The sequence below is a fragment of the Myxine glutinosa genome, chromosome 8, assembly GCF_964187855.1.
Source record: "Myxine glutinosa chromosome 8, kmMyxGlut1.1, whole genome shotgun sequence".
In the NCBI taxonomy this organism is placed as follows: domain Eukaryota; kingdom Metazoa; phylum Chordata; class Myxini; order Myxiniformes; family Myxinidae; genus Myxine; species Myxine glutinosa.
Genome location: NC_136268.1, coordinates 168,639,742 through 168,660,092, shown reverse-complemented (window position 1 = coordinate 168,660,092; position 20,351 = coordinate 168,639,742). Strand labels below are relative to the sequence as shown.

Here is a 20,351-nt window from a genome sequence, read left to right as displayed (position 1 = left end):
GACGTGCCCATGGCACTGCTTGGCGCGGACTTCCTGTGCGCTAATGGGCTCCTGGTCGACGTCAAGCGCAGACGGCTTGTCCAGGCCGAGACGTTCAGCTCGCTCGCTTGTGCGTTGCCCAGCTCAACGAGCGGCTTGCCAAGCGGCTTGCCGAACGATTCGGTTCCGGCCACGTTGGTCTGTACGCTTCCGGCAGCGGACGCATTCACCCGCCTCCTCGCCGGCTTCCCGGCCCTCACGCGGCCCACCTTCTCGGCGGGGGCCGTCAAGCACGGGGTGGCCCATCACATCCCCACCGTCGGGCCACCGGTCTACGCCCGGGCACGCCGCCTCGAGCCGACGAAGCTGGCGGTGGCAAAAGCGGAGTTCGCTACCCTGGAGCGACTCGGCATCGTTCGGCGCTCAGAGAGCGCTTGGGCGTCGCCGCTGCACATCGTGCCGAAGCCCGGCGGGGGATGGCGACCGTGCGGGGACTATCGCCGTCTCAATGACGCCACGACTCCCGACCGCTACCCCGTCCCCCACATTCAGGACTTTTCCGCCCGTTTGGCGGGCAGGTCCTTCTTCTCGAAGGTGGACCTCATACGCGGCTACCATCAGGTCCCCGTCAGGCCGGAGGACGTCCCGAAGACGGCGGTCATCACGCCATTCGGACTCTTCGAGTTCTTGCGCATGCCCTTCGGTCTGAAGAATGCGGCTCAGGCGTTCCAGCGACTGATGGACAGCGTCCTGCGCGACTTGGATTTTGTCTACGTTTACCTGGACGATATCCTCGTCGCCAGCGCGTCCCGCGAAGAGCACCTACGCCACCTCCGCACGCTCTTCGAACGCCTGGGCCAGCATGGCCTGATTGTGAACCCCGCAAAGTGCCGGTTCGGCGCCGCCACAATCGATTTTCTGGGGCACCGTGTCACCAGGCACGGAGCCGTCCCCCTACCGGCCAAGGTGGAGGCGGTGAAGGGGTTTCCGCGCCCCCGCACGATCAGAGGGCTGCAGGAGTTCCTGGGCATGGTGAACTTTTACCATCGGTTCCTGCCCCGTATCGCCCAGCTCCTGCGCCCCCTGCACGAAGCTCTCCGAGGTAAGCCGGGCAAAGGCGACGTTACCTGGACCGAGCAGATGGACACGGCGTTCACGGGCGCGAAGCTCGCCTTGGCTAACGCCACCATGCTCGCGCACCCGGCGCCCGATGCACCGATCGCCCTCACCACCGATGCCTCGGACTACGCGGTGGGCGCAGTGCATGAGCAATGGGTGCGTGGAGCTTGGCAACCGCTGGCGTTCTTTAGCCGGCAGCTTCGCCCGCCCGAACGCCGTTACAGTACCTTCGACCGCGAGTTGCTCGGACTTCACTTGGCGGTCAGGCACTTCCGCCATCTGCTCGAGGGCCGGGCGTTCACTGCCTTCGTCGACCACAAGCCGCTGATCTTTGCGATGGGCAAAGTCACCGAGCCGTGGTCGGCCCGGCAGCAGCGTCACCTCTCGGCCGTGTCCGAGTACACGACGGACATCCAGCACGTCGCGGGGAAGGACAACCCGGTGGCGGATTGCCTTTCCCGGGCCGTCGCCCACGCAGTCCACCTCGGCATCGACTATGCCCGGATGGCAGCGGACCAGGCCGCTGACCCCGACGTCCAGGCCTTGCGGACCGCCGTCACGGGCCTCCGCGTCACCGAGGTGCCGTTTGACGGCGCGGGCGCGGCCCTCTTGTGCGACGTCTCCCTCGGGCGTCCTCGCCCCATCGTGCCCGCGGGCTGGCAGCGCCAGGTGTTTGACGCCATCCACGGCCTGTCCCATCCGGGCGCGAGGGCCTCCCAAAGGCTGATCGCCGACAAGTTCGTCTGGCATGGCCTCCGGAAGGCCGTCCGCGGCTGGGCCAGGACGTGCCTCGCGTGCCAGCGCGCCAAGGTGCACCGGCACACCCAGGCCCCGTTGGCCCCGTTCACGGTGCCGGAACGCCGGTTTGACCACGTCCACGTGGACCTGGTGGGACCTCTGCCCCCCTCGCGGGGTTTCACCTACGTCCTCACCATGGTGGACCGCACCACCCGGTGGCCGGAGGCCGTGCCCTTGGCGTCGACAACGGCGGCCGATGTCGCGCAGGCTTTCATCGCCACCTGGGTCGCCCGGTTCGGCGCCCCCTCAGACATCTCATCCGACCGCGGCCCCCAGTTCACCTCGGAGCTCTGGGGGGCGGTTGCGCAGGGGCTCGGGGTCCGGCTGCACCGAACCACGGCCTACCATCCCCAGGCTAACGGCCTGTGTGAGCGATTTCACCGCTCATTGAAGGCCGCGCTCCGGGCCACCCTCCGCGACGGCGGCTGGGTCGACAGGCTCCCCTGGGTCCTGCTGGGCCTCCGGACGGCGCCCAAGGAGGACCTGCGCGCATCCGCGGCGGAATTGGTCTTCGGGCAACCGCTGCGGGTGCCGGGCGAGTTCCTCCCCGACTCCACGGCACCATGGTCCGCGGCACAGCAGCGCTCCGCTCTACAAGAGACCGCCCAGAGGTTCGCCCCGGTGCCAACGGCATGCCACGGGCACCCACCGACGCACGTCGCCCCGGAGCTTCGCACGGCGGAGTACGTCTTCGTCCGCCACGATGCCCATCGGACACCACTGCGGCCCCCGTACGACGGGCCTTTCCGCGTGCTGGAGACCGGGGCGAAGCACTTCACCCTGGACATCGGCGGTACTCCTGACCGCGTTTCGGTAGACCGCCTCAAGCCGGCCCACCTCGATGTGGACCATCCACCGCCAGTGGCCCGACCCCCACGTCGGGGCCGCCCTCCTGCGGGCGGACCCCCGGCACCGCCCAGCCCCGCCGCCACGCCGCCCCCCGGTCCTGCACCCATCCCAGGGGCAGCCAGGGGCATCCCACCTGGCATCCCTGCACCCCGGACGCCGCCGATCGCCAGGGGGCGCTTCGGCCGGGTCATTCGTCTGCCCCGCAAACTGGCCCTCCAGGTGCGCGGGAATTCTGGGGGGGCGCGTGTGGCGGACACAAAAGCCCACTGGCGTGGTGACATCATTCCGCGCACCAAGTGGGCGGTGGCCACGCACCAGGGGTAGGCGTGGCCTCATGATATACACCGGGCGCCCAGCCCGGGACAGTACAGTGTTACAGTGTAGTCTTACAATAAAGACGTTTATATGTTACCGCTTGTCCGCTTCCTCCTTGCTCACAAGCAGCGCGCGTAACGCCGCGCTTTAATATCACCTTTATCTATCAATATTGTTGAAATGAAGATCAAATAGCTGTATGTTGAAATATGTTGAAAAAGTCAAAACTTCACATGGGGTGTACTTACTTTTACTTACTTTTTCACGTGACTGTATGTTTTCAACCAATGACTTTGTTTAAACTTTAAAACTCTATGAATCATTTTTACTCTCAAAGCAGGCAAATATTGTCTCAAATTCCTTTGAGGTAGAACATAATTTTCTTTATCATATAATGTAGTAAGTAGTTTCTCTGTAGGCTTTCCTTTTGTAGAAAATTATTGTTGATAATCACCAAACCATTCCTTCTTTGGTTTCATCCTATCAGGGGCATATGGCAAGTCTTTATGTTTGTTATGTAGTTCTTCCGGATATTTTAAATCAACCTCAAAATAATATTCTACCTTTGATTTATCCATTTCACTTTGACTTGATATAACAATATCTTGTAGAACCTTTTCATAATTATTTTCTTTTACCCATTTAAGTTTTCCAGAAGGTATGGTATATACATGTATCAATAATATATAAAGCTCTTTCTAACCAACACAACAACAGGCATTTAAAGGCCATTTTCCCTGCTAGAGCGGGGGTTAGCCTTGAGGGCCCCATGACAATCTTCTCCATTTTGCCCTATGTTCTGCATCTCCCCTTGTTAACCCCCTTGCCCGCATTTCTTCTTCCACCACCTGTAGCCAAGTCTTTCTCGGTCTTCCCCGTCCTCTACTTCCCTCTACATTCATTTCCATCACTCTTTTCAACCAGTCACTTTCATCCTTCCTCAACACATGAACAAACCATCTCGACCTGTTTCTCTTCACAGCATCAATCACAGGCAATATTCCCAGCATCTTTCGCAATTCATCATTTGTCTTCCTCTCTCTCAACGATACTCCACACATCCACCGAACCATTCGCATCCCGAAAGCTCTTTCTAACCACTGACTGATATTAATGTTCAGTACCTTCCGGGTGTCGTAGAAAGATGAAATTTGGTGTGCTGAAGGACATCAAAGCCAGTACTTTGGGAAAAAAATCACAGAACCGTTGGAAAGTGTAAAGGGAAATTTACCTAATAAACGTAAACGCGTCCGTAAAAAAAAACCTCAATCGATATCTACCATTTGAAAATGGTAATTTTTATATGGTAACTCTGAAAGGAAAAATCTCAATGCCAAATTTACGTAAAAACTGTGAACACATCTTTAAAATAAATAGATAAATAAAAAAATGAAATTGATATTGACAGCAGGTCGGTGATGCTTGCCTATAATCATAAAGCTTCTATTTATTATGTACCTACATACAAGGCACAGTTTGATATTGCTTACAATGTGTGAGCATTCCCCACTAGTTATATTTGTGTATATATATATATATATAGATATATATATTTATATATATATATATATATATATATATATATATATATATATATATATATATATATATATATATATATATATATATATATATACATTGTCGCGCAACCGCCGAAATTAATATCTGGCGGTCGCGGATGCCGATCACGAAGGCTTTAACTCCGAGGCGGAAACTCAATGGCGGATTCCAAAACCTAAAGCCCCTAAGCACGCGGAATGGAGGGAAACGGCAAGAGCCCCGCAGCCTTATCTATTGAATTAACCAGGAAACTGCATTCAGGTATTTGTACAAAAAGTAATATAAGGGTTTATTCAATGAAAGCAAGGACAGGAAAAGCACGCGTCGGTAATAAAATTTCCTACTTCGGGATCCCGCACACCAGATATCAAATACAAAACGAGGGATCAAATACGAAAGAAACACGTCTGTTGTGTAAAATGTATATGCGGAGCTCGGGCTTATCTGTCTCGTCGTTGGCTTTGGCTGCTGTCCAACATGCGGCTCCTTTCATCCCGCGGCACGCCTCGCTCCAGGTTCCAAAGCCCCGAGTGCCGAGCACCAAGCACTACGAGGTCGACCCTCGCACACGGTCGACAAGCCACTCGGACCACCGGGACGACTGCCAGGAATCCAACTGGTGCGCAACTGCTCACTCATGCATAACTCACTCAGAATCCAACTCACAAACTAACTCAACCAGCAAGCCAGGCCTCTCTCAACTCGACTGCGAACCAACTGGTGTTCGGCGCTCGTTCATCAACTCTCGAACTGCGCACGAACTCACTACACTCTGCGCAACTCCACACGCCGAGTCTCAACTCACTCGCACCGGGACTCCAACTGAACGACTCTCTCTCTCTGCTGCCCAAAACGAACTCCTGACTCTCGTGCACACGAACTCTTGACTCAGATCTGAACTGGCGTCTGGCCCCCGCTAATATCTCCGGCCGATGACGTCAGCATTGGCGCACTGTCCTCCTGCCAATCGGAGCCTCCACCGACTCGCCGGCTCGTCCAGGGGCACGCCCACTGCGTTACTCTCACTCCCGCTCCTGCTCCTTGTGTTGTAGCACGTGCTATGCGAGGTGGATAGGCCTCGCGGAGGTGAAAATGGTGGCGGCCGTGTGGCGGTGTTCTAGCCCGATTTCTTCCTAAGTCATGCCAGGGGGGAAGGGCGTCATTAATGTTGTACTAAAGGTCCTAACTAGTGTCTATGTGGTCTGCAGTGCCATAAGGGACAAAAGTTTGACTACCAGGTGAGACATACAAGGGCTCTACTCATTAACCCCTACACTACCTATCACCCGAATCTCCTGGTAGATCCACAGTTATACACCTTGACCGACAAAATGCCTAAACACACAGAACTTATTACAGGTAGATTCCCTATCGCAACAGTCGAAGCATGTTACCTACTCAGATCTACTCTGCTCTACATATATCACTACCCAAATTCGTAACAATATATATCTATTTATATATATATATATATATATAATAATAATAATAATAATGCATTTATTTTATATAGCGCTTTTCAGGAAGCCCAAAGACGCTTTGACAGAGTGCAAAACATAATGCATAGCAAAACATAAAAACAATTGCAAAAAAGAAGAATCAATAGGGGTGTCTATACAAAATATATACATACATGTAATATATAAAATACACATAAAATATATACACACGCACACATACATGCACGTGTGTGTGTGTGTGTGTGTGTGTGTGTGTGTGTGTGTGTGTGTGTGTGTGTGTGTGTGTGTCTCTTTGTCTCTGGACCTATTCCTTATGCACGGCCACATATTTGAAGTCACAACCGCCACACTCGGGGTACAATACAACTTTGTGCGGGAAGTTACCAGGGCTATGTGGCTGCGGCCTCAGATACCGTTGTGAGGCTGCACATTGAGGCCAAAGTGACCAATTGGTGTCCAATTATGTCAAACAGGATGACCAATTTGCTTCAAATTGAAAAGGCTGAATTTGTTTAGTGCAACAATTAACCTTTTTAGAGTCCATGAAATAATTTAAATTGATACATTAACTTAAACTTTTACCATCACTGAGAACGGGTACCTTTGCTGGTATATCATAATTAGAAATCTTCCCCCCTATTTAATTCTGGATTAGTTATCAAGCATACAAAGAATAATCAACACAATAAAGGTGTTTGAATCCATGTAGAGATGGCCTTTGTCGAGTTATGATATGTCATCATGTAATTGATGATGATGATATGACATTGGTCAGAAGATGTTGATTACCCTGAAAACAATTGTTTTCATACTAAAAATGATCTGGAGAATAAATCATCATGACATGAAGGTCATAGAAAACTGATGTTTGTTTTATTGCTGTGTTGCTCCGCAGGATGTCAATCTTGAAGTCATCTACTCAGAACCCGTGGGCTTGAGCCTTGGCCACCTGGATCAGATCTCTGGGCATCAGCTCATGAGCTTGTCCACCGCCAATGCCAAGAAAGATCCCAGTTGCAAGACTTGCAACATTAGTGTGGGCCGGTAAGCGGCCAGGAACGGTCCCAGGCCTCTGCAGCCATGGCCGCGAAATTGGCATCCAATTCCAGCCCTTGCGCTACGCTAGCTCCACATTGCCAATGGCCAACCCTCTGCGATCACTTTGGTCAGTTGTGGGGAATCAACTACCATTACACTTTATTTGGCCGATATTACTCATTTGAGAAGTGGTGGTGGTTAAATTGATTAGAAATTAATCATTTATTTACATTTTTGGGTAGAACAGAAAAACAATAATGAGTATTTAATGTCACAGGATTGAAGGAGTTTTGTCTATTTGAAATTCTATCTGCTAGTATTGACTCATAGAAATATAAAATAAACCAATTTTCAAATAGTTATTCTTTACTTAACATGTTATCGGCTCAGTGGCCTCGATCAGTTGAAGTTTCCCAAGTTTTCACTTCAAGACAGAGTGCACTTCCTTAGTTGCTGACTCTACTGGTGTGGACAAACAGGTACGTTGTTGATGAATAGAGAATCGTACATTTGCCTTCTTTAGACATGGGAACCAAAGCTGAGAAGGAGCCATTAGCTCACTGTTTGCACTCAGAGATGCATGAAAGGAGTGATGAAACATTTCGTTTAAAGCGCAATCCTTTTTTTGGGTGAAGTGGAGCAATGGGAGGAGGGGTAGGGGAGTGGGGGGGGTGGGGGTGAGCTAGGGAGTCATGACTTTGGGTAAGCCAGGATTTCTTAGGAGTCATAATACCAAGAGGTTACATGTAACCTCAGATGCGGTTTTGAGTGAGCAAGGCTTCCTCAAATGAGTGAGTGCGTTATTGTTCATATCTGTGCAAAATATATCATGAGTAACATTTTGTGGAATCGATACGCATGGATCTTCAAGCAGAATCTACTAAGAGGGAAATCACTGCATGTCCTGCTATAAAGATGGGCATAGGCAACTCAAGCATGAACGGGCAGCAGTTACTTTCCACGGTGTAGTTTAATGTAGCTCTGGCAGGCACTGTAGTGGTCCAGATGGACACCACCATTTAGACAGACCTTCAGCCACTCGTTACGGTTTAGTGAATGTTGAGTAGAAACCACACTTACAGGTGGGTGAAGCTAAGCATGTAGGATTGTAGGTATATACAGTATATATATATAATTATTTATATAATTATATATATACATATATATATATATATAGCAATTCTGCAACGTCTCGTGTCCTCAATACAGCATAATATGCAGTAAAGTGTAGTTGTCTATAAGACGACTGTGTAATAAACATGCCTGAAGTTTGCAAGAATAATATTTTATTTCATTTGAACTAAAGGTACAAATCATAGAATTTACGTAAAATATTTACTTATTCATTCATTTAAAAGCCCCCAGCCCCAGACACAAACAATTCCACAGGAATGGAAACGTACTATACACTAATCGTTGGCACAACATATCGAATAGGCAAGGCCTAAGTGCAGATACGGTTCAAGCATGTGATCTGTGTGCGGTGGATGCTACCAAGTGAATTTATCTATTAACTTTTGTGTCGTCATAACAAACTCATCATACATCCGTGTTCAAATTTCAGCAAAACGTGTGACTCAAAATGAGAGAGAAAATAAATAAATAAATGCAACGCTGACACTCCAACTGCTTGTGTTGTCCTCTACCTGTGACCGATCGACCAAACACTCATTCTCTTTGAAAGAGCGTACACCTATAATCTTCTGTGCCAAAAGACAGCGATGACTGTGCAGCAGCGTGACGTTTGTCCGGCATTTAGACATAAACGATGCCATTGAAATATGTGTAAACATTTACTTTCGTCCTCTGCTTTCTGTGCGCACGTGTGATTGTCTTGATTTTAGGGGTTTTTTCGTGCGGTTTGTGATTCTTTTACCATCAGCTGGGATGTTGTCCTGTTGGATGTAAGGTGAAACCACAATAAATATTGTCACGAGTGGACAACCAATGCCTATTTCCATCTCAATCTCACCATTTTAAGCTGCAGTGGGTCAATCTCCAAAGATGTACTTCACACCGATCAGAAAGTTCTATACAAATTGAAAATAATTATTTCAGTGGAAGAAATTTAATCACAAATGATTATTCGAAACTTTTTGTGAGATATACGATAAGCCACACACGTGCTCCGTTGTCCCGACGCGTTGTGCAGTGTAAAGACTCCGATGTGATTAAAAACAGCACAAGCTCTTCGTTATAAAAATGGATTCCAACGGATTCTCCAGAAGGACATCGTCGCCCGTTGGGTGTTGCATGGAAATGAAACTCCATCATATTATCAGCAGCACATTGTGGGTGTGTGTGTCACCTGTCCCCCAGTCCCTCCGCACATGTCCTATACCACGCCATTCTTGTTGATCAGAACCTCCAGAAGCCTCAGTTTGGCCTTCACTTGCTTGTATTCATGGTATTCCTCCATCTGCAAGCGCTCCTCTTTTGGAACACTCCTGTGCAACACAGAAATGGGAGTATCGGTAAGTCAAACAATTTGTCATGATATATCTGTGAAAACGAATTACGTATTATCGATTATACACTCCGGTACTACAGTCGTTGCTATGACACCCACCACAAGCAGATGGGAGTTTTTGAGTGGCATCTGGAAAAGGGAATACCAATTAGGCTCTCTCAGCTTCGTCTCATTGCTGCCCACTGCGGGCAGATCTGCAGTGCTGAAAATGGACTTCGCGTTCTCATTTTGCACCAGCTCACCCAAGGGGGGAGTCATCCACGTACACCTATTTTGCTTATTGTCCATCATCAGCGCTGAGCAGATGCCACCTCATCTTTACCCCCATCTTCCGCTCACATTTGATTGAACAAGCATCACATCCTTCTCTAATACACCCCTTCACTGGCCCTGTTCCCATGGCACCCACAAGCAGCTTCTGGTATATCCCTATGTTGTGTCGCTATTGAATCACCAATTTCATGCCTTTTTATTTTATGATGTGAAAATATTGCATATTGAGCTAAAGGTTCAAATCATAGTGTGCGCTACTACTCTCTATATCGGGATGACGTGGAAAAAAAAATGTCGGTCGCATCCACGACATACAAAACTAAAGGTAAGTATCTCCTCTAAAAAGTCACATTTGCGAGGCTACCTGGTTTGTTCAATTGATTGTCGAGGCAGGGATCACTTTTCATTACTCTATAGTCTATACCATGGCAGTAATAGTCAGGGCCCTTAGGGATATTTTGGTTCAAATTCTTCCAAGAGCATCAAATTTGGCGCAGATGTTGCCCATGCCATACTCTTTCTATTTTTGACGGGCGCCAAGGGCGGTATGATCCGGGGACCATACCGGTCCATCCCGCCATGTCACCTGACCTATGACGTCATAATTAGGATATGCATCCAATCACATTGCGTGCTATAAGTGGTCAAAGTTCAAAATGAATCGATCGAAAAATGAAGGCAGGGATCCATTTTTAAGGTTTTCATAAAATCCAATATGGCCGCCAGGTCACATGACCTATGACGTCATATTTATGACATGTATACAATCATGTATACATGAACCCGGATCATGATCGCACAAAAATTAAACACAAGGATATGGCATACAGTTCATAAAACATCAAAATCCGTACCTTTGTAATTAGACTGATGAACTGCATATGCCTGAAAATTAGGAAATAGACATGTAAATATTTCCTCTAATTGTAAAAAATAAGGTCAGAGTTCGATTACCCAACCCAGAAACATAAAATGGTGAACCTCGTGTAAATCTTGACAAAAAACTCAAAAACCGACATGTTTGACTCAAAAATGACCTTTAAGATGACCTTGAGGGTTGACCTTGACCTCGAATCATCAAAATAACATCATAATTGGATTCATCGACCTCGAAAACCCCTGAAAAGTGGTATCATACATGATTCCAACCCTTTTGGTTATTTAACTGATTTTCCTCTAATCCGGGTGGCGGCCATTTAGTATTTCGCCAATATGGGGCCCCCGGGGGGGAGCGCCCATCTAGGCGCCAGTCAAAAATCGAAAGTGTATGGCATGGGCAACATCTGGGCCAAATTTGGTGCTTTTGGAAGAATTTGAACCAAACGGCCCCAAAATATCCCTAAGGGCCCTGACTATAATCCTTTCACCACTATCGGTCAAAAGTGGAAAATCATCTTCTCGTTCATCATCATAGTAATAATCATCATCGTCTTCAGACGGCGTATTTCTCTCAACTAGAGAGATACCCGTGCTACGCACGGGTGGGAGGCCGCAAGCAAACAGGCAATGCAGATACGGCGAATGCGAAAGCATGAAACCAATAAATTCCACATTCCTGTAGTACCGTCAGTCGCACTTCAGACATGGACAGCAAGTTCGTGAAGGACTTCCATGAACAACGTACCCGTCGCAAACAAACGGGCACGTTCAGGTATAGAAACATCGATCGTGGGACCGTGGCGAATCGGCATATGGCGATGGCAAAATATCAAAAATTGAAGGCTTTTTTTTATCTTAAACGATTCATATAAACATCCGCAACGCATAATTCATATAGGCGAGCAACGGTACCCCGCCCAAAGGGCGGGGCTTCAATTGGGAGGCCCAAATGAAAAGGCAAAATATCAGAAATTGAAGGCTTTTTTTTATCTTAAACGATTCATATAAACATCCGTTGAATCATATCACACGCAAATCATTAAAATCTAAACGGTATCTTTAGAATTTCAATAAAAGCCACATCACTGTTCATATCGGTAAATATTATTCCATCGTGTTTCAAATCGTGATCGATGCACTATGATCGTGATGATCGTGATGGATAATCGTGTTCACAATCGCTATGTCGTATGTACTCCCGATACGTGTACCAAATTCCCGATACGTGTAACTGTACCAAATCAACAGTTAAAAGGATTTTGAGCCGATAGGTGTTACGGCCTTGGCAAGATCGATGGAGACAGCGATCTGTTAGATCTGATCCTCCTTCATGCCGAAGTGCAGATCCTCCTACATGCCACATCCGATCGATGCAGCCGTTTGTGCGGCACACGGTGCAGCGATTGGTACAGCCGTTAGTGCGGCACATGGTGCAGCGATCGGTGCAAACGTGGACTCCCACACTGCCACATCCTGCTGATACTTGCTCCCGCATGACGTTATTTTCCCGGGTGCCGCACAAACGGCTGCACCGATCGAGATTTAACGGATGTTTATATAAATCGTTTAAAAGAAAAAAAGCCTTCAATTTGCAATATTTAGCCTTTTCATTTGGGCCTCCCAACTGAAGCCCCGCCCATAGGGTGGGTATCGTTGCGAGTCGTCACAATGAGAACAATGAACGTTATGCAAATGCGTATGTTATGTGTAAGTCTAAACCTGAGAATGCTGGAGACCAAAGCTGAAATTGGGAAAACTAAATAGCCTATTTTACTCCTGGAGATCCCAGGATTATCCACCGAAAATATCTTTGCAATCGGTTCAGCAGTTTTTACGGTACCTTCGAACAGACAGACAGACAGACAGACAAACGGACAGACGGACATTTGGTGAATTATAGTAAGATGCTGATGATTCTGGTACCATCCGACAGAGTTTTACTTCGCCCAGCATCCTTTGCTATTGTAATTTTAGTAGCTTGAAAGGATTATGGAAATCTGCATTCCTTTGTAAAGGAATTGGAAGGAAGCAGGTGGGTGGGCACTTTCCATATGTGAAGTCATGGTAATTAGGTAGGGTCTAAGGGTAGTTCTCCCAGTATGTGCTTGCCTCCTGTGATTTCCCCTGTTCTTACAATTATAACAAGCCAGCCATACAAAAACCCACATCTTTACAATTACAACAACAACAACAACAACAACAACAACAACAAGCGCTCCATTAAACCACAACTACCGACATGTTACCGACAGAAATCCAGCACATTCACCACCGGGCTAAACCACGGCCGACATAACCCGAACATTCCCGAAGAAACTAAACTCCGCCTCGAAGAGATCGTAACACAGGCCACACTCCGAGCTTCATCATTGGTCATACTCGCGTGGTTCCGCATGCCTCACCACACATCGTTTCAAAGGGATGGGCATCATTGACCATGTCTGCTTTCTCAGGGAGTGAGGGATGGTGGGTGGGCATTAGTGGTTGTGACTGTTTTTGGGGTAGTGTGGGGGGGGGGGGGGGTGGTGGGAATGCTGGAAGGGGGATGGGATGCATGGAGCTGGGGTGGGGATGGCGGGGGAGGTCGGCGACATATATTTTGTGCTCTGATTGAATATATACTGTAAATCGGAAGTCAGAACCCAACACATAAAAAATAAAAACGAACTGAGTACAAATACAGTATATTGTTGCGGTTTTGCCATAAAGTAAAACCCCCTATAGTTAATTGCACGACAACATGTAGCCTGCAGTAGTTAGTTATTTCTTATTGAATGTAAAGATGAGCACCTTTCCATTGTGTAATAATCGAGACCAATATGCGTTGATTTAGGCAGGATTTCAAACCTCTGTGTGGTGGAGGGAAGACATTTTGAAGTAAAGGAGGGCGTGGCCAAAAGCGAAGCCCACGTGACCAATGAGGGATCGGGGACACGTCACCAGCAAGCGACCAATGGGTTGTGAAACCTACCCGAATGAAAGAGGGAAGGAGGACTGAAACCTTCCTAGGGGAGGAGGGATTGAATGCCAGCACGTGACCAACCTCAGCCAATGCGAGGCTGTGGAACATTCTGGAATCTTTTCGGGTCTGATAAAAAACCCCGCCCATCGCATTTTCACCCTCTTGCCCTTTTTGCTTCGCCAGCGACGCTCTTGCTTCACCGACGACCATCTTGCTCTTGCTTTGCCGACGACCCTCTTGCTCTTGCTTCGCCGCCGACCCTCTTGCTCTGACTTCGACCTGCAAGTGTTGAACCATCACTCTTCGCCGATCCCTCGCTCTGATCCGGCTGACCTGCAAGCGTTGGCCCCTCCCGCGACTCATCTTGAGGCTGGTCGTCCAACCTGCATTTGAAGCTCGTCTGACCTGCGTTGAAGTTCGTCGTTCGTGCTGACTTCGAGGCGGCAGTTCGTCCTTCGGACCTTACCTCATCCAGGCTGCACGGCCGGATTGACGATCAAACTGCGCACACCAAGCGGCCACCCTCGAGTCAGTCCCTGCAAACCACCATCAGTACGAGAATAACCGGTGTGTCATTCCCTGTGTGTGAGTGTGTGAAGGCACCTGTGGGGTTTATTATAGGTAAGGAATTAATAAGGCTGCATCTTCGTCTCTTTCTATTGCCTTGTAAATAAAAGGCTGTACATTTTGTTGTTACTTTCAAACCTGTTTGGGTAAGTCTTTTCGCCATTGGCCTAGCATCATCCGAGACCGAATTTGGCTAGAATCAGGTCCGTAAATCACGTAGGGTAACGCCGCTTTCCACACCGTACAAATCCGCTCGGCATGCAATAAGGTGTGGGAAGCGAGGGTTCGATCCCTGGTTTCTTCGGTCGCGTGTCTTGAAGGTATTTGGGATTATTTGACCAGCAAACTCTTCGGCGCGTGGCTGGGAGGTTGGCGATCGGAATTGCTTAGCAATCCGTCGATCACGAGCTTAGTCACGGTCGGCGGCCTCAGTGGACCCGGAGTTTGAGGGGGAGCGGGGTAATAAACTCCCCTTAGGATGTCGACAAACCCGGGATCCGCAACAATATATTTAATTTAAATTATCAGTTGGAGCTGGAAGGGAAGGTCGATACAAATTTATCAAAAACTGGATGGGAACGTTGAACTACCAGCCTCCCAGAGCATATGTGCCCCCAATACACCACCTCCCTTAGACCTCTGCCCGGGTTTTTATGACGTATCTTTATTTAGCCCATACTAGCAACGGTACCCGCCCTATGGGCGGGGCTTCAATTGGGAGGCCCAAATGAAAAGACAAAATATCAGAAATTTAAGGCTTTTTTTATTTTAAACGATTTATATAAACCATTAAATCATATCACATGCAAATCATCAGCCGAGCCTTCTTTCTTGCAACAGCTTCCTTGGACGTTTTCGTTAATGAAGATTTCCGTTTGGGAGGCATTTTACCGGTTTATCTGAAATGGTACCCGCCCAGAAACACGTACCAGAGAAAACAAATCGTTTTGGCAATGGGCTCTCCAACATTCGATGTGTTCACGGTTTGAATTACGTAACGTATCGTTTGTGACGATGTTTGTGTTCACGGTAGTTTGATGTGACGGTGTGAACGTAATTTCCTAATGTTTTTCATTTTTATTTTCGTAATCATTTAATGAACGTTTAATGTTTAATGAACGTTTAATGAGCGTAAGAATGAGCGTGATGCTCATTAAATGAATGAATGAATGTAATGAATAATTCGATGCGAAGCAAAAGACGCCTCAGAGCTGTCACATTCACAATCAGTCAATCACTATGTAGTTTGTACTCCCGATATGTGTTTCCTTCATTGTAAAAACTACCAAGTCAACAGTTAAAAGGATTTTGAGCCGATAGGTGTTACGGCCTTGGCAAGATCGATGGAGACAGCGATCTGTTAGCTTATACACTGCCCAAATAGCTATGTGGAATTCTCTCATGTAGAGATTAAACCCACGTCGTTTAAAATTTGGCCGAGGTCATTATTTACTTTTAAAAGATGTTTATATATGAATCAAAAAGAAGACAAGTACACATACATTCAAAGTACACCGCCCCATGCCAAATAATTAAATATGCTGCAGCGCGGCATTGCCGGGGCGCCTCCGGCGCCCGGCAATACCGCAGTGCAGCTCATTGAGGCTGCATTGGGAGGGAGAGGTGTACACTAATTGATTGATTAATTGTATAATTAAAATCAATAAAAGATTATCACAAAATATTTTCATAATCAATTGGCTAATCGCATAACTAAACCAGTAGTGCTTCATCCGAAGATGTATCTTTTAGAAATTTAATTAAATAAGTCATTTATAAAAAATTAAATAATTAATTGATTACTCAATAAATAATTAATCGATTAATCAATAAATACTTAATAGATGAAATAATTAATCAATAAATCAAAAATATCCTTGATAGCCACATCACTTGGTCACTCATGTCCAAATATTAGCTTCCCAGCTCAAAAGGTGCCTGAGATATTGGCCAAATGAGAAAGAAAATAAATAAATGATTAATAATGAAAATAAATAAATAATAATCATAAAAAAATTAAATTATTAATCAATTTGGTCAGAGAACACATAAACTACCACTATTTCATCAGAATCTGTAACTTAAAAAAAAAAAATTTTTTTGTCATTAATCGAATAATTAAATAATTAATCGATTAATTGATTAATTAATAAATCAAAAATATCCTTTGCAGCCAAATCACCTGGTCATTGGCATGTCCAAATATCAGCTTCCTAACTCAAAAGGTGCCTGAGTTAATAATGGTCAGAAGATAAATGAAATTTAATTAATTAAATAAGTACTTAATTAAACGCTAATAATTAAATAACTCCTCAATTAATTGATTATTCAAAAAACAAAAAATACCGTATTTGACAAAGGACTTGCTCACTACTGTGCCGAAATTTCAGCTTCCTAGCTCAAAGGATGGCTGAGATATCGTCCGGACAACCAAGGAAACAAGAAAACAAACAAACAAGAAAACAAACAAGTACAGATACATTCAAAGTACACCACCCCATGCCAAATAATTAAATATGCTGCAGCGCGGCATTGCCGGGGCGCCTATGGCGCCCGGCAATACCGCAGTTCAGCTCATTGAGGCTGCATTGGGAGGGAGAGGTGTACACTAATTGATTGATTAATTGTATAATTAAAATCAATAAAAGATTATCACAAAATATTTTCATAATCAATTGGCTAATCGCATAACTAAACCACTGGTGCTTCATCCGAAGATGTATCTTTTAGAAATTCAATTAAATAAGTCATTTATAAAAAAATAAAAAATTAATTGATTACTCAATAAATAATTAATCGATTAATCAATAAATAATTAATAGATGAAATGATTAATCAATAAATCAAAAATATCCTTGATAGCCACATCACTTGGTTACTCATGTCCAAATATTAGCTTCCCAGCTCAAAAGGTGCCTGAGATATTGGCCAAATGAGAAAGAAAATAAATAAATGATTAATAATGAAAATAAATAAATAATAATCATAAAAAAATTAAATTAGTAATCAATTTGGTCAGAGAACACATAAACTACCACTATTTCATCAGAATCTGTAACTTAAAAAAAAAAATTTTTTTGGTCATTAATCGAATAATTAAATAATTAATCGATTAATTGATTAATTAATAAATCAAAAATATCCTTTGCAGCCAAATCACCTGGTCATTGGCATGTCCAAATATCAGCTTCCTAACTCAAAAGGTGCCTGAGTTAATAATGGTCAGAAGAGAAATGAAATTTAATTAATTAAATAAGTACTTAATTAAACGCTAATAATTAAATAACTCCTCAATTAATTGATTATTAAAAAAACAAAAAATACCGTATTTGAAAAAGGACTTGCTCACTACTGTGCCGAAATTTCAGCTTCCTAGCTCAAAGGATGGCTGAGATATCGCCCGGACAACCAAGAAAGCAAGAAACCAGAGTGAAAACTGAGTACTCTCTTTCAGCGTGCGTCACTGCCGAGCCCCCTTTGGTGCCCGGCAATGACGATTTGCAATGCCTGGAGATGGCATAGGAAAGGAGCGGTGTACAACAAACAACCAGAGTGAAAACTGAGTACTCTCTTTCAGCGTGCGTCACTGCCGAGCCCCCTTCGGTGCCCAGCAATGACGATTTGCAATGCCTGGAGATGGCATAGGAAAGGAGCGGTGTACAACAAACAACCAGAGTGAAAACTGAGTACTCTCTTTCAGCGTGCGTCACTGCCGAGCCCCCTTCGGTGCCCAGCAATGACGATTTGCAATGCCTGGAGATGGCATAGGAAAGGAGCGGTGTACAACAACCAGAGTGAAAACTGAGTACTCTCTTTCAGCGTGCGTCACTGCCGAGCCCCCTTCGGTGCCCAGCAATGACGATTTGCAATGCCTGGAGATGGCATAGGAAAGGAGCGGTGTACAGTAGCCACATCACTTGGTCACTCATGTCCAAATATTAGCTTCCCAGCTCAAAAGGTGCCTGAGATATTGGCCAAATGAGAAAGAAAATAAATAAATGATTAATAATGAAAATAAATAAATAATAATCATAAAAAAATTAAATTAGTAATCAATTTGGTCAGAGAACACATAAACTACCACTATTTCATCAGAATCTGTAACTTTAAAAAAAAAATTTTTTTGGTCATTAATCGAATAATTAAATAATTAATCGATTAATTGATTAATTAATAAATCAAAAATATCCTTTGCAGCCAAATCACCTGGTCATTGGCATGTCCAAATATCAGCTTCCTAACTCAAAAGGTGCCTGAGTTAATAATGGTCAGAAGAGAAATGAAATTTAATTAATTAAATAAGTACTTAATTAAACGCTAATAATTAAATAACTCCTCAATTAATTGATTATGCAAAAAACAAAAAATACCGTATTTGAAAAAGGACTTGCTCACTACTGTGCCGAAATTTCAGCTTCCTAGCTCAAAGGATGGCTGAGATATCGCCCGGACAACCAAGAAAGCAAGAAACCAGAGTGAAAACTGAGTACTCTCTTTCAGCGTGCGTCACTGCCGAGCCCCCTTTGGTGCCCGGCAATGACGATTTGCAATGCCTGGAGATGGCATAGGAAAGGAGCGGTGTACAACAAACAACCAGAGTGAAAACTGAGTACTCTCTTTCAGCGTGCGTCACTGCCGAGCCCCCTTCGGTGCCCAGCAATGACGATTTGCAATGCCTGGAGATGGCATAGGAAAGGAGCGGTGTATAACAAACAAACAACCAGAGTGAAAACTGAGTACTCTCTTTCAGCGTGCGTCACTGCCGAGCCCCCTTCGGTGCCCAGCAATGACGATTTGCAATGCCTGGAGATGGCATAGGAAAGGAGCGGTGTACAACAACCAGAGTGAAAACTGAGTACTCTCTTTCAGCGTGCGTCACTGCCGAGCCCCCTTCGGTGCCCAGCAATGACGATTTGCAATGCCTGGAGATGGCATAGGAAAGGAGCGGTGTACAATAGCCACATCACTTGGTCACTCATGTCCAAATATTAGCTTCCCAGCTCAAAAGGTGCCTGAGATATTGGCCAAATGAGAAAGAAAATAAATAAATGATTAATAATGAAAATAAATAAATAATAATCATAAAAAAATTAAATTAGTAATCAATTTGGTCAGAGAACACATAAACTACCACTATTTCATCAGAATCTGTAACTTAAAAAATAAAATTTTTTTGGTCATTAATCGAATAATTAAATAATTAATCGATTAATTGATTAATTAATAAATCAAAAATATCCTTTGCAGCCAAATCACCTGGTCATTGGCATGTCCAAATATCAGCTTCCTAACTCAAAAGGTGCCTGAGTTAATAATGGTCAGAAGAGAAATGAAATTTAATTAATTAAATAAGTACTTAATTAAACGCTAATAATTAAATAACTCCTCAATTAATTGATTATGCAAAAAACAAAAAATACCGTATTTGAAAAAGGACTTGCTCACTACTGTGCCGAAATTTCAGCTTCCTAGCTCAAAGGATGGCTGAGATATCGCCCGGACAACCAAGAAAGCAAGAAACCAGAGTGAAAACTGAGTACTCTCTTTCAGCGTGCGTCACTGCCGAGCCCCCTTTGGTGCCCGGCAATGACGATTTGCAATGCCTGGAGATGGCATAGGAAAGGAGCGGTGTACAACAAGTACACATACATTCAAAGTACACCGCCCCATGCCAAATAATTAAATATGCTGCAGCGCGGCATTGCCGGGGCGCCTCCGGCGCCCGGCAATACCGCAGTGCAGCTCATTAAGGCTGCATTGGGAGGGAGAGGTGTACACTAATTGATTGATTAATTGTATAATTAAAATCAATAAAAGATTATCACAAAATATTTTCATAATCAATTGGCTAATCGCATAACTAAACCACTAGTGCTTCATCCGAAGATGTATCTTTTAGAAATTTAATTAAATAAGTCATTTATAAAAAATTAAATAATTAATTGATTACTCAATAAATAATTAATCGATTAATCAATAAATAATTAATAGATGAAATGATTAATCAATAAATCAAAAATATCCTTGATAGCCACATCACTTGGTCACTTATGTCCAAATATTAGCTTCCCAGCTCAAAAGG

The 20,351-nt window shown here is 45.2% G+C and overlaps 2 protein-coding genes across 10 annotated transcripts in view; one reads left to right on the top strand and one right to left on the bottom strand.

Annotated features, from left to right (window-relative positions):
* LOC137433073 (phytanoyl-CoA hydroxylase-interacting protein-like) overlaps positions 1 to 7,761 on the top strand; it is a 163,455-nt gene extending 155,694 nt beyond the window's left edge. For both annotated transcript variants that reach the window (XM_078783921.1, XM_068125523.2), the window contains exon 6: positions 6,976 to 7,761. In XM_078783921.1, coding sequence (XP_078640047.1) covers positions 6,976 to 7,128 — 153 coding nt within the window. In that variant the 3' untranslated portion in view covers positions 7,129 to 7,761. The remainder of the gene's footprint in view (positions 1 to 6,975) is intronic.
* A 626-nt stretch (positions 7,762 to 8,387) lies between these two features.
* LOC137433072 (protein FAM13A) overlaps positions 8,388 to 20,351 on the bottom strand; it is a 355,270-nt gene continuing 343,306 nt past the window's right edge. For 5 of the 8 annotated variants that reach the window (XM_068125518.2, XM_078783918.1, XM_078783920.1 and 2 more), the window contains exon 13: positions 8,388 to 9,565. In XM_068125518.2, the coding sequence (XP_067981619.2) occupies positions 9,454 to 9,565 (112 nt within the window). In that variant the 3' untranslated portion in view covers positions 8,388 to 9,453. The remainder of the gene's footprint in view (positions 9,566 to 20,351) is intronic. The other 3 variants (XM_078783916.1, XM_078783917.1, XM_078783919.1) reach the window with 1 other exon arrangement.